This window comes from Halichoerus grypus, chromosome 2 (assembly GCF_964656455.1).
Source record: "Halichoerus grypus chromosome 2, mHalGry1.hap1.1, whole genome shotgun sequence".
NCBI lineage: Eukaryota > Metazoa > Chordata > Mammalia > Carnivora > Phocidae > Halichoerus > Halichoerus grypus.
In genome coordinates this window covers 8,124,775-8,140,025 of record NC_135713.1, presented here as the reverse complement: position 1 = coordinate 8,140,025, position 15,251 = coordinate 8,124,775, and the positions used below count along the sequence as shown (strand labels likewise).

At 41.3% G+C, this 15,251-nt stretch overlaps 1 protein-coding gene across 3 annotated transcripts in view; it reads right to left on the bottom strand.

Moving 5' to 3' along the window:
- Positions 1 to 3,962: 3,962 nt before the first annotated feature.
- Positions 3,963 to 15,251, bottom strand: part of MARCHF6 (membrane associated ring-CH-type finger 6) — an 82,826-nt gene continuing 71,537 nt past the window's right edge. For all 3 annotated transcript variants that reach the window (XM_078066559.1, XM_036104653.2, XM_078066560.1), the window contains 4 exons: positions 14,097 to 14,186; positions 11,726 to 11,858; positions 10,540 to 10,675; positions 3,963 to 7,697 (listed from right to left, as the gene is read on the bottom strand). In XM_078066559.1, coding sequence (XP_077922685.1) covers positions 7,607 to 7,697; positions 10,540 to 10,675; positions 11,726 to 11,858; positions 14,097 to 14,186 — 450 coding nt within the window. In that variant the 3' untranslated portion in view covers positions 3,963 to 7,606. The remainder of the gene's footprint in view (positions 7,698 to 10,539; positions 10,676 to 11,725; positions 11,859 to 14,096; positions 14,187 to 15,251) is intronic.

Here is a 15,251-nt window from a genome sequence, read left to right as displayed (position 1 = left end):
CTGCGGCTACCCTCAAACCCACTCTGAATGAATGAAGCCCTAAAGCCCGCCTTCCCCTGCTCACCTCCAGCCAGGAAGATGGAGAACTAGAATGAGCTATTGCCAGGAGGAGTCAATGACAAGCCCTTCCTCCTGCCCTAGAGGCATCACCCCCAACCGTGACTCCAAATTAACAGCACTTCCAAATTAACAGCACTAGCAAAAACTGAAAACAGTCACTATTTAATGTTGATACAATATGGGAAAACAAGGAATCTCATACAGTGATGAGAGAGTATTAATTAGTACATTTTGGGGGCCATTTGGCACTATATTTTGATGACTTAGCAATCGACAGATTTATCCTACAGAAGTACTAGCCTGAGTATATAAAGTAATGTGGACAAAAATGTTTACTAAAGCACATAGTAAAATGGGTAAACTGTCTTTTAGAAAACTTAAATCATAATCTTATCCACACAACAGAATACAATTCAGCCAGAATTTTAAAATGAGGTAGCTACTTAAGTATTGACATAAAAAGATGTTCATGAAATATAAAGCGAAAAAAAGCACCCCATAGAGCAGAGTCTGTGATAATAGGAGTTGAATGTACATTTGCCCATAGCACATTCTGGAAGCAAACACTAAACTCCTGACAGGGCTTACCCCTGAAAATTGGCACATAGCTTTCAAGTTTTATTTTAACCATATACACATTATTTTTATTCTGATTCATCCATTTATTTACTCAAGAGTATTGAATGCTAAATATGTCCCAAGAACTGTTCTGAAATATAGTAGTAATCCCCAAATAGTTAAAAAAAAATCTCTGAAGCTTCCATTCAAGTGGGGTAAAACACACAAATATAAGTAAGACAGGAAAACCATGTGATGTGTTAATACATATGAGAGATAAAACACAGCAGAAGAGTCAGGAATGCCCCAGTAGCTGCAATTTTAGGAATGACACTTCAGTAAAAAATGAAGAGCTTGGGGAGAGCCTAGATGAAGAACATTAAGGCACAGCAAGCAGCCTAAGTGCAAAGGCCCTGAGGTTTGACCTGTTCTGGAAGCAAGGAGGCTGCCAGGAGCACAGTGAGCACAGGGGGCCTTAAGGCAACTGTGAACTTGGGACTCTGAGTGTGATAGTTAGCTCTCTGATTAGAGGACTAATGTGATCTTAGATCTGAACATGATCATTCTGGATTCCGTGTTGAAAATAAATGGAAGAGAGACAAGAGAGTGTGGGCAGAGGCCGGGAGCTCAGGAGAAACTGCAGCGACCCAGGCAGGAGGAGGAGGATGGTGCTCTGTACCAGGATGGTAGCAGTAGAGGTGGTGCAATGTAGCCAGAATCCGATTCATTTTTGAAGACTTGCTGTCCAATTGTATGTGAAGGTTGGGAGAGAAACAAGTGTCAACGGTATTACCAACATTCTTTGTTTAGCAACTTCATCCAATTGCTTACCAACTGAAATGGGGACGTTTGAGAAAATAGATTTGGGGTAGGGGCATCATGAGTTGTGTTTTGGACCTAAGTTTGAGATGTCTGGAAGAGTCCACATAGACAGGTGCACAGACATGTCTGGAGTAAATATGTGAGTGATCTGCATACAGATGGCCTTTAAAACCATGAGAGTGAGTGAGATCACCAAGTCAATGGGTGTAGGTAGAACTGAGGTCCCAGCTGAGCTGGGCTGACAGGATAGGGTCAGTGAGGGAGTTTGGAAAGGAGAATCCAGACAGGCAGGAGGAAAATGAGGGGAACGCTGTGTCCTGACAACCAGGAAAATGGTTTCACTGGAAAGAGGAACCAACCATTTCAGGTGAGAGCTGAGAAGGAGCCACATCATTTAGTGGTGGCCATTCGTGACCTTTACAGGAGCAATTCCAGTGGAAAAGTGCAGCAAACATCTGATTGTAGCAGGGCTGGAAGAGGAGAGGAAAAATTGGAAAGAGTGAGTAGAGATAGCTGTTTGAAGGGCTTTGCTGGAAAGGAACGTGAAATGGAGCAGTTGAAGGAGTTAGTGGGGTGGAGATTTTTCTTGCGGAAGAGATGATACAACATCTGAATGATGGGAATGACCCACCACCCCTTATGAGGGAGAGGGAGAACTGCAGAGCAGTGCCTCGAGCAGGTGAGTACTGTGATCTAGTGAGCCCGTGCAGGGTGGGGGACCCAGGGATTGCACGTGGGCCCGGGGGCAGTGTGCATACGGGGCACGCACGCTGGAGGGGACGTGTGCGGCCCGCACAGCCTGGGGAGCGTATAGGCGCAGATGCAGGTAAGACAGTAAATTGACAATGTGAACTTGTGAAGACTTGTTCTGATTGCTTCTGTCTTCTCGGTGAAATAGAAATGAAAAGTCATCAGCCAAAAGAGAGAGAAGAAAGGTATGAAATGACCCCTTAGAGAACATATATGAACACTGGTTATTACTTTTTGAGACTGAGATGTAATTAACATGCAATGAATTGCACAAATTTAAAATGTACAATTTAAGTGTTAGCATATGTATACATGTCAAACCAGAAGCACATCAAGGTAACAAACACATCATCCCCCCATTTCTTGATGCCCCTCTGAAGTCCCTCCAAGCCCCTCCCCACCGACCTGTAGGTCTGCTTTCACTCAGCATTGAGACTTGTCCATGCTGTGTATATCAAATTAATTGCTTTTTTTTAAATTGCTGAGTGGTATCTCATTGCATGGATGGTCACTTATCTATTTACCCGTTGATAGGCCTGTGGATTTCCAAGCCTGTTTCCAGCCTTGAGCTATTACAAATAAAGCTACTAGGAATGTTCATGTATGAGTCATCATATGGACTTACTTTTTGCTTGGTCAATAACTAGGATTGCTAAGTACTTATTGTAATGTTTTCAGAACTGCCCAACTATTTCCCAAAGTAGTTATACCACTTTGCTTTCATATGTAAAAAGAGAGATTTCAAAAAGATTAAACCGTATAAAGCAGTGTAAAGGGGACTTGCTCTCCCCAGGCTCCTGGTTGTCGCTGAGTGAAGCACACCGCAGGAGGCTGGAGCAGGCCTGGGGCACGGCCCAGCACAGTACAGAGTGCCCAGGGGGACCCTGCTCTGCATTCCTCAGGGCATGCTAGTCATACCAGGACTAGAACCTTCTGCTCGTTTTTCTGGCCCTTTCCACTCTAAGGGGCTCCTTGAAGGCAGACACCATACAGCGATTCAACTGTAGTGCTCAGTACAGTGTGGGAAGGAAAACAGACACCAAAGCCAGAACACTGTGGGAGGAGGAGGGGAGAGAGTTACCTCCTCAGACCTTAATCCACTTATGCCATCAGTGTTCTGTTGGCAACAAGAGGGGCTCTACACCGCGGGGTATGAGGGGCATTACCGGCCACTTTCTGAGATCCACCATGCAATTTCCTTTGCTGTGAAACTTCAACCTCACAGATTACAGATGCCCTGTGGTTCAAAGAGCATTTCTCCTACCACTGCTGCGTTGAAAATAAAAATGCACTCGATTAAAAAGAAATTTTAATAAAGTTTTGAACCTAGAAACAAAAGGATCTGTTCACATGGGGCTTCATGCAATTCTTTCCTTTTTCTCTGAGACTTACAGTCAACTACATAAAATGGACTTGACTGGTTTTACTCCAAGTATCCACTTAAAGAGAAAACCTGGTGAGGCTTTGGCATGTGGATCCTGTAACCAGGTGCAGAAGTGGGTAGCATCTTGCCTGCAGCTCGAGAAGAGGGCCTTCACTATTCCCAGTGATGCTTAGTGCGGTGATGGGGCAAAGGGGAAGGGATGTGTTCTCTCCAACTCTACTTTAGAACTTAGAACAGAAGAGAGGAACTATAATCACATGTAACTTCTTTTTCTATGTAACTATTATATTAAAAAATACCTAGATCATCTATCTATGCTGATTAATAATGCACATTTCTGTAATTCTGAAGCAATCTTACAATGAAAAAAAAAACAAAAAAGCTAGGCTACAACTAACATTCACTTTATTCAATTTTGTTCTCTTGACTTAGAAGGCAACAAACCACCACATAAAAAAGGGAGCATTTTAGAATATATACACATAAAATTGGTCTGGGTATCTAAGGTGTTTGCTTTAATAGAAAATTGATGTCCCAAATAACTACGTGTTCTATTTACCCTCTAAGACAGTCATTCCTAGGCCTTACAGTCATTACATTTCCATTACGGTACTACTTTACTCTCATGACAGAACGAGGCACTCATACAAAACAGATGGGAATGAAAACAGATATACACTGTCCTAACTTTATTGTATCCATGCCAAACATATTGCTAGAGGTTTGAATGAAACCCTTACCTAAAGTGGTTGCTTTTAAAAATGACACAGGGCAGTAAGAGGGAGAGAAGGAAACGTGCCCAAATTAATAAGGAGATACAGACAGCCCAACCGAGGGAGTTAGACAATCTCCACAAACGAGGTTTTTAATAATACTTTGGTGGCAAGACATTTTACTTTTGTCTCTTCTTGATGGGAACTGAGTAGGCAACATTCTAAAGGAGTCTTTTAAACATAATCATTTCATTTTACAATGTATAAAACTGGTCATTAGAGCTTAAAATACTCAATCCTGAAAGTGAGAAGAATAGGTAGCTAACTTGTGAAGTTGAAAAAAGTGCCAGTGTTCTTAAGACTGGCGCTACATTCTCGTGTGTGTGCGCACGCGCACACGCGTGTGTTGGCGGGGTGTAAACACAATACAATGGAGAAATGTCCACTGCTTCTTTGTTTTAAAAAGTCATGAATTCAACCTAAATTCAAGAGTTACATTTTAATAATAGCATTTGCCAATACAGAAATGACATCTCTAAGACCAAATCATTTAAGAAAAAGTTATTCTCTATTACTTGAATAAGGGAAAGAAAAAAACACAAGATCCACAGTAATAACAGCTATATTAGATGTTGAAATAAAAAATTACTTTTTGTTTACATCTGGAATTGAGATGTCCAATTTCCACTGTTTCTCCAGCAAACAGGAAAAAAATCACCTAAAATCATGGAACTTTAAGGCTAGCTATACATAAACTTCACATTGGCATTTTCTTCAGTTTTCACCTCAACTATTAGTATTTAGTAGTTTAAAAATCAAACATAATTTGCTAATAAGGAACAACTGCACACTTCATACTATGACCATTTGATAAGTGGTCATGTGAAATTAACTCCCAAATGTTGATTTGTCTTCAATTTATAAAGTTAAAAATAAAGCAAAAAGGTCCTTCCTAATTAACTTCCTTGAAGACATGTAAAATGAAGCAAAACTATGCTATTTTATTAAAAAAAAAATCTACAGGAAGAAGGGCAGCAATATTAGGACTTTCTGAACTAGAGGTTTCAAATGTTTATAAGACTATTGGTTAATAATAAAATCCTGATGCTACCCATGTAAATATTATGCCAGCAAATGCTTTCCTTACGGAAGTATTCATCTGATCGAAAAGAGGACAAAGCACAACTGAAAACCAAGAGGAAATCCTTAAGTACAACAAGATAAAGTTATCACCAGTGAAATGGAGGGCAACTTTTGGCCATTCATACACATTCATATATAAGTTTGGTTTGGTTTTTTTTGTTTTTGTTTTTTTTTTTTTACAAAATATCTGGTAAGATTCATTTAAAATTCTGTAGAATAACAATTTTTAATCTTTTATGGTATCTGCCTAGAGCTCTTCCTGGTAAAACAGATAAATGTGTTCCAATGACTTTATATCAAGATCTACAAATTCTCTGAAAAATTAAAAAACAAATTTAAATTAATATAATCAAGTTATGTGACCAATTGATAATATTTTTCTCCCAAAGAGAACAATTTATATAGACACACACCACAACAGGTGGCATTACATTTTAAAATGCTCCTAATTTTTTAAAGTAGGACTAAATTTCTAAGTAAAGGTAGGGCTAGCAAAGACCTTATTTCAGATTACAAGAGAAAGGACTGCTACAAAGTGCCAAAAAGTGTAACACTGAACCCTAAGTCAAGCTTTTTTTTTTTGATACTGATGTTTTAAAGTAAAGTAATCACCACACTTTGGGAAAAATTGTTGAAATATAAAACAACCAGAACATGTTTGTTTTGGTAGCTTATGTTTGGCTGACTTTAATATTTAAAAAATCTTCAGATTAGACTCTATACATTTTAATACTATATGGAAACTCTTTAAGAGTTCCTGAAGACCTATGCTGTCCATTTTTCTCTGAGAATTTCTAGGTTATTATTCAAAAGCAAATACCACCCTTACAATATACCATTACCATTAAATACTTGGATCATGTGCCCAACTGTTCTATTTCTCTAGACTCCTTACTTGAAGCTTTGGTTATAAGGGGAAACCAGATTTATAAGTATTCAGTTTTCTGAGATTTTACAACACATTTCCAATGAAATACATTCTTCACTCCTACGTTAAAAGGCCAGCTCAAGCCAGCTTCCTTCTGGACAACTACAATCAAGTTGGTTTTATTTGTAGTTCAATTCTGTAAATAAAAAGCTCTGGAAACTTTGGGATTTACTCATGGAAAACTAGGAAAAATGTACTCCTTAATCCTCACCCAACGGTGCCCTAACCAGCAGGACCAGGTGTTCTAACCAGTCTTCTCTAACGCTGCTGGTCTAAGACCACAAACCATATCTACATTTAAGAAACATCTCAGTGTGTTCTAATTCCAGTATGATGCACTGTTGGTGATGTTACTTTGTAAGACTTGTGATCCTGCATGACTTCTGGCCACTGCTGCCAAAGAGGAGAAACAGAGCTGTGTGTGGAAAAGGGGGGCTGCAGGGAACGAATGAAAATGTTCTCGTGGACTTGTTTTCTCTAAACACAGACATGCCCCTAACAAGCACAAAATCCCAACCCCTAATGCTGATCACTAGGAATATTAAATTATCAAAATTAAAAATAATTTCCTCACCTAGCACAAGATACTATACAATATTATAAACACAGACATGTGAAAAAAAATCAAGCAGTAGAAAATGTACAACAGCTTTGGTGCTATACAAAATAACTTCCAAAAACGATTGACAGTGAAGCACAGAGTTCATGTTCTCTTACCACAAACACTCCACTGCTGATTTCTACTTGTTTCCTTTCAAGTTCTTGGTGAGGTCTGAACAGCCAAGAAAGACAGAATGTACAGTTTACTTAATACGAACTGCTAGGAACACCATGATACTTGCGCTCCAAAAGACGTCATTAAAAAGTCTTGCCTTTGCACTATGGCTCTGTGGCACGTTTCCTGTCAAGATCACAGCAGGTCCAAAATAAAGTGACAACTAGATTTAATAAATTAATATACATTTTGTTTAAAGATGTACAATGCACATTCTGTTTAATCCAAGGTTTTAGGGTATCCAGGAACTTCTATTTACACATGTACAGATCTCAGACAGCTACGATGTCGGAAGAGCAGGAAGGGCAGCAGAGCCTCGCACTGCTGCTCTCTGAATGCTGAGAACACAAGTCAAATACAGTTAACTTAAAAACAATGCTGAGAGATCACTGGGAAAAGTCTCCAAAGAGAGAAGTCCACAAAAAAGGACACGTAAAGGCAAGGGGAAGGTCAAGGTAGTTGAGACAACCACTTTATTCTTGGGACGACTGTGGAGGTGGTGGAGATGTGCCTTGTTTGCCAGATTTCCGTTCATAATTCACGAGGCGTTGGCCCACAAGGTATCTAGGTTGTAAAAACAGGGTGGTTACTCTTACATGATCTTACATATTTAAACATTCTTCCTAAGAGCAGCCAGTGATACAGTTTTTAAATGCAAATCAGATCATTCCCACTTAAAACCCTGCAACGGTTAGATCGGTAGAAGGGAGCTCGAGAATGAACACCTGGCAAGAGGCGCACAAGCAGGCACCTCACAGGGAGTTGTAGGCCGGTGGGAAAACAGGAGAACAGCAGATGTCAGAAGGTCTCAGATGCTGGGCAATGGAGCACGTGCTCTGGTCCGTATGTCAGGGGTTCTCACAAACTCACACACTTGGGAGGTAAGGCACAGTAAGCTTTTTCAGGGGATTTCTCTGGTAAAGATATTTTATAGAACAGCTTAGTGGATAGATCTGAAAAAAAACAGACTAGAATTATGGCCTTCAGAAAGCTAGGTAGGGAGGCAAGCGGACCGGAAAACCTCTAGCTATAGAGAAAAGGAGAAATCAAAGGGCAAAGTTTTCAATGAGGTCAAAGGGGAGATGGCAGAGAGGTGAGTGAATGCAAGGAACAGAAGGCAGGAGGTTGTGGCCCAAGAACAGAGCATTGTGTGTTCCTAACTCACACACTATGATGAGAGGGAGGAAAGGGCCAAGGATGCAGCGCTGCAGAACTAGAAACAGAAGTGACCATGCTGGAGTGACAAGATGTCACATCACCAGGACAACAGCAGTCATTGTGGAGAAGCAGTGGTGTGCCTCACTAAATGGGGGGATTGGCCTGCAGGTTGACCCTCAGAGGACAGTGGCTGACCAAGCTGAGGATGTCGCAAAGAGCCCCAGGAGGCCGGGGTGACAGGTACCCATTTGGAGTCAGCACTGCAGACTAAGGAGTGGCCTGTAAGTCCTTAGCCACCTGTGCAAGCAGGGGAGAGTGAAGCCAGCCCGTGACAGGGTGGCCCGGGAGCTGGGTCTTTGAGACCCAGTTTACTCATCAATAAAGTAAGAACAACAGTACCATGTCCCATGATCACTGTAAGAAACAGAAAGCATACAAAGGCCATGGCAACAAAGGCCTGGCATGTGCTAAAGACTCAGGGTAGAAACTTTCACCATTACTTTTTCTACCTTGACTTTCACCTACCACTTTTCTGCCAACAAATACTAGCCTAATGAGGTATTTTGGCAGTTTATGCCAAGTAGCTTAATGTGTCACTTTTTAAAACATTTCACTAATCCTACGGTTTCTTCATCCATGATCCCACTGTTTTAATACTTTCTGTCTTCCCAATTCTTTTCTAAAAGTTTACGACTCCTTTCCACACTGTTCCCCAACTAACCAGTGGATTTTTAAACTGTGAGAATTTTATAAGTGTTTTAAACAATGACAACTGAATTGACTCTAATGTAATACACACAGCTCTACCTGACATACACGTCATCACAAAACATACCAAGTCATGTCAAGGGGTTAGCATTACGGCAATGAAAAGGCAATGAAAAGCATAGCAAGAAATGGTGTGAGTTAACTTGCCCAGGACCAAAAAGTAACTCAGTGGCAGAAAAAGGAGACTCTGAACACATCCCCCACTTTCCCTAATGCCCCAGCACCCTCTCGTGCCCTGGCCGGCCCCACGCACACCACACGCTCAAATACTGCTAGAGAACAGGTAAACAACAGCACCCAAGATGTGGCCTCTAGGGAGCCTGCACTTCAACAGTTTTCTACATGAAGGAACAAATGGGGAGAGAGAAAAGAGTACACTGGGCTGCAGAAAGTGACAAATAAGAAAGGCTGGGAGGGGGGTGAGAAAGGACACCGGGGCAGCTGAGCAGGGGAGCAGGCCGGAGCACAAGCACTGAAGAAGAAAGCAGCAGAAGCCGAGGCCGTGTCTCGTTTGCTTTCTGCCTGCAGAACTTACTCGTCATCCTAAACAAGCAAAGTGACACGAACTGACATTCATCACTGACATCCCCCCTCTCTGTTCTTTCTTGGTGGACAGAATTTTCTACTCTGACCGCCGAAGTGTACTTGTCCTTTTACTGCCAGCAAATGCTTTGGAGAAGCCTTGAACATCCTGAATTTCATTCTTAAAAATATTACTCTTAAGAATCCTCAGAGTAAATAAGGTGACCATATAATGTGCTGTCTAAACTGGGACACTCACAAATAAACTGGGGTATTGTTAACAAGGACACGAGATGGCATGTGTACACTGGGACTTTCCAGGCAAACCCGGATGGAGAGTTATAAACTCCCCTTCCCTGCTGGACACCACTAAACCAGAAGAGGACTCAGCTTTCTGTCATAACACGGAAGGTCAGAGGGCGATTATCCCCGGAAGGTGTTTCCCTTGGGCCGCTGTCAGTCTCTCACTGAGGTCAGGTCACAGTGTCCCCCAAACAGAGGCCCTACAATACTTCTGCAGGGGCCTCACAGCCTCCCTCAGCAATGATCAGAGTAACCCAGTGGTCCCCCGGCTGCAGGCAGGGCTGAGGCAGGTTGAGTCCTCATACAGGCTTCTTATTTTTATCCAAAACTATTTAATATATTGTCAGACCAAAACATTTGGAAACAGACTAAAAACTATTTGGAATGGGCATTAAAAAGTCTTCCTCCCCCTTCCTAGTTTCTCCCAGTCTTTTCATCTCCATAAATGATAACTATGTATTCCCAGTTGCTTGGCCCAACTGAGTCCTTGATAATGCTTTCTTCACACTCAACATCCCATCTGTTAGCGAATCCTGTTAATTCTACCTCAAAATATATCCAGAATCTGAGCACTCTTCCCAATGATGACTTATATTAGAAAGAAAAATTAAAAAATGAGACATCTTAAGCTAGATGAATGGAAGTCTAGACTTACTTGTCATTTTTAATGTGTTCATAAAGGCGCTTGAACTGGCGGACCTGGAAGGACAAGATCCCCATCAATACCACAACCATCAGTAAAAATGGATAAATTCGCCGGTGGACCAAGTTTTGCATTTCCGCAGTAACACCTGTAAAACCAAAAAAGAAAAACTCTAAGTGTATGTGAAAGGACAGGGAAATGAAAATATGTTCTTCCCCTAGGAAGAAGGGACTCAATTAAAGCTCAATTAAAACTGAAACTTGTGTGTGAAATGGAACGAGGCCTGGAGTGAGGCCAGAACGCAGCGGTCCCAGAGAGAGGAGCCTCATGAACCACACCAAGGGGCGGGACCGTGCTTTCAAGGCCACGCAGGAACCAACAAGAGGATGTTCACTAACGAGGAACAGTGAGAGTCATTCAAAAGAAAGGTCATTGTGGAGAGTGAATTAGTGGCAGAGGCTTCAAATTAGGGAAACCACATAGGAGGCCACTGCGGTTACGGTGAGAGCCATGGGGAAAGGTACCGGATTAGAGAATGGGTTCGAGAGGCTAGGTCAGCGGGACTTGGGGACCATTTGAGTAAGGAAGGCAGAGAGACTCAGGTGACACAGATGACCTACAAGGTTTCTGACTCATGCAGCCTGTTGGATAACACTAGTCACTGAGAGGGGGAACTCAGGAGAAAAAGATTTGGAGGGGAAAACTTTGTGCTTATCATTCTGAACATATGCTGGGTTTAAGGTCTTGTGAGGACTCTTCAGCACACAATTGATAATATCTAGTTGATGAAGCATCACTAAATACCAGCCCCTCTTTGCTTTTCCTTTTATGGTAAAGAACGTTTTGAAAATTAAATATAACAACATTTTTCCTTGACTTTACAAGTACGGGCTCACAGCACTTCTAGTCAGGAGACAACCTGAAGGAAATCTGTTCCTATTTTGGGGACAGTGTAAATGTTAATACTTTCTCACCTGCCTAGAGAAAAAAAACTATACCAAAGAGCTTTATGATTCTCCAAATCTTGCCCTAAGTTGTCAAGTCTAAGAAAAATAGTCTTCTGAAATCACTGTTTTAGCTAGATTTATATTTCCAACTTAATCATATGGAGCCAGACGGCCTATGATACTGGAAGTGACACTAATATAGTGGTGTTCATAAAGGTGCTCTCTTCAGCTCCCCAGCCAGCATTACCCACCTAGTAAAGGAACAACGCCGGATGCTATGACGTAAGGTACACACAGGGAAAGCAAGAGCACAGAGATCACTGGCGCTGCCAGTTTACGAATGATATAGTGAAGGTCAATGTTCCGGATGCCATTTGCATAAACCTGAAACATGAGGGAGAAAATTAGAACAAGGATACACGACAAATTCCTCCAATTAACAGAGCAATCTCTACTGAATCCAAGCCACAGGGAGTTAAATTTATTGGTTATTTTTCCCAAAGTCAAGACAAATTTTGAACACCAACCTAAGTATGGAGCTCACAAGTTTTTACAGAAATGCATTTACTTCCTTACACTTTGTAGTTAACTCTGCTGAGGGATAAAATAAGACCCCAATCGAGAATCCTGACTACACTAGCCTTGCACCATACAATGCCAGACACATCCAATAATGTTAGATGAAGACCACATAACCTGAAACAACTGCGCACACATCTTGTGTGAGTGATCTGTATTATTACTCAAAATTGCATTCATTTCATCTGAATATAAGAAAACATTATCAACAGGAAACATGTTCCTGAAAAGCCTGTATAAATGAAATTTTGACAAATCAAAGATATTTTACATAAAAATTTAATATGAAAGAATTCTACAGTGAATTTTTTTTTACTTCAAGAATTTCTACAATATTTTCATCATATCCAGAAAGTTCTAATGAATAGTACTTCAGGGGAAAGAACGAATGGAAGTGGGAAAACTTTGGGAATAATGGAAAATAAAGATGGTGTGCAGACGGGGACAGAACAGAACAACACTGTTCCTGTTTTCTCCCCAGCACTTGAACTTGTGGCCCCAGCAGAGTACCCTGCAATTCAACCCAATCCCTCAGGAATGGGCCAGAGCATTCAGATGTGCATCACAATAGGCTTAACCCTCCAAAGGCATGCCTCCAATCCAAAGAAACCTATTTAACCCAAATGCATTTAAATCAATGCAACAAGGCACCCCAGTGTTTCTCAAACCTTTTACTCACACATATGTTAAGAGAAAAGAAGGCATGGCATCAGAGAGCAAAATATTAAAAAGATCAACAATGTTTCACAGCCTCCAACTGTGATTAAACCCTTATTCTTCACACTCCTTTGCAAGGGCCAGAGTCTCACCTGGAGACTCCACAGTGGAGAGATGCATGCGAACATACAGCAACTCCCTGGCTCACCCTACCTCCAGAAATCTCTGGGTTCAGGAATTTTTTTTGACAATTTTCTTGTGCATACTGAGCTGAGAACTACTGTCTTTATTTCCTATACATCAAAAGGAGATGTACCTTTACTGCTACAGAACTGTAACACCTAATTTATTTGGCACTAACCTAAGGATAAGAGTGTTGCCCACAAGTACATTTTCTAGACAATTAAAATTTAAAGAAGTATGTACCAAAATCTGTTATGTTAGTTATTTTAGATAGAAATCTTCCTGAAGTGAATTATCGTAATTCCCAGCCTATTATCAGAGTACAGAAGCACAATCTACTTTTTTCAAGGTTATCACCACAATGATCAAGTTATCTGACAGTTCCAACAATACAATAATAGTCTTAGGTGCTATGCAGCTAGAATATTCCCAAACAGCTTTGCTTTTTCTTAAATTAAGATACGTGTTTTTATTTTTTATTTTTACTATTTTTTAAGGCTCTGGGATACATATATTTTTAAGTTTTTATTTTAATTATAGTTAATAACATACAGTGTTTTATTAGTTTCAGGTGTACAGTTTCAGCTTTACTTTATCAATCTATTTTTTCCTGCCCTTTATTTTTAAAAAGATTTATTTGAGAGAGAGAGAGAGGGCGTGTGTACAAGCAAGAGGGGCAGAGGAGAGGGAGAGAGAATCTCAAGCAGACTCTGCACTGAGCACAAAGGTGGACACAGGGCTTGATGTCACGACCCTGAGATCACGACCTGAGACAAAACCAAGAGCTGGATGCTCAATCAACTGTGCCACCCAGGTGCGCCTGCCCTTTATTTATTGTCTTGAACAGTAACCTCTTTACTCTACTACAGATTTAGAAAACTGAGTACCAAGCCTACATCAGAACTCCTGCCCTGAAAAGAAATCATATATGCTAATTTTGGCCTTTACTTTAGACAGGGTTTTAGGTACTCTAAGCCACTGGTTAAACTTCAGATAAGGGAAGTTTTAAAATAGTGGCTGATGAAAATTCATGGTGATAAAACAGCGAACTGTCTTCTTCTTTAAAAAAAAAAAAGTTATATATGCTTATTAGAGAAAATGTGTAGAAAACTCAGAAAGGTGGAAAAACGAAACGTAAGCACCCCAGCGGCCAAGCACAACCTCTGCCACTCACAGTCTCTCCTGAAAGCTGACTCTGCTCACCTGCTCAATTACTGTTTTCAACCACCACTGAGGACCCATCAGTGTTATAGCTGCAATGATTTTGGCGTGCAGGACTCCAAGTGCCCAGTCCTAGGGAAATAAAACCATTTAAGATTTATTTATTTGAGAGAGAGCGAGCAGGGGGAAGGAGACAAGTAGGGAGCCCGATACTACGTGGGGCTCGATCCCAGGACCCTGAGATCGTGACCTGAGCTGAAATCAAGAGTAGGGCGCTTAACTGACAAAGCCACCCAGGCGCCCTGGGAAATAAAAACCATTTAACAGATTTTCATTTTCAGCAATAAACCCAGCATAGAGGCTATATAATTTTCCTGCATATTTCATTTCAAACCAGAAGTTCTGCAGGATTAGTAACAATTTTACAGAAGACTAACAAACACTAGAAAACCCAGGGAAACTGCCCACCCTCCCCCACACCCCCACCCCCTACCAGAGCTCAATTTCAACGTTTCTAACAAAACAAATTCTAGTATATTTCAGAAACCTACAGTACTTTTCCAAGAGAATTAGGAAATAAATAAAACAGTGCCATAATTTTGTTTCATCAAACCACCTTAGGCTGCCGTGTTGGTTTTAGCCAAGCTAATTATGTCAAAATAAGCCTGTGGAGTCATGTTCGGCCTAAAGAAACTATCCCAAAGGCTCCCAGAGAGCTTCTAGCTCTAGTACTGCTGAACTGTTATTAGAACCTCCAGGGCCACACCAGGCTCCCCGCTGTGCCTCTGGCCTGCCCATGCCAGTGTCCCACCCGTGCTGCACCGGGCAGCCAGAGTCATTGCCACCCCCACCCCCCACCACGTGATGACTTAAAGCCCAAATCAGACCACATAAGGGCAATTCCCTGCTTACAACCCCAAGGTCCTCAGCATGGCACACAAAATCCTTCATAGCCTGGTGTCTGGTTTTGTTTTTTATGTATTATTTTATTTATTTTTTAAAAAGATTTTATTTATGTATTTATTTAACAGAGAGCAAGAAAGAGAGAGAGAGCGCACGTGAACACAAGTAGGGGAAGCAGCAGCAGAGGGAGAGGGAGAAGCAGACTCCCCGCCGAGCAGGGAGCCCAACGTGGGGCTCGATCCCAGGACCCTGGGATCATGACCTGAGCCGAAGGCAGACACTTAACGACTGAGC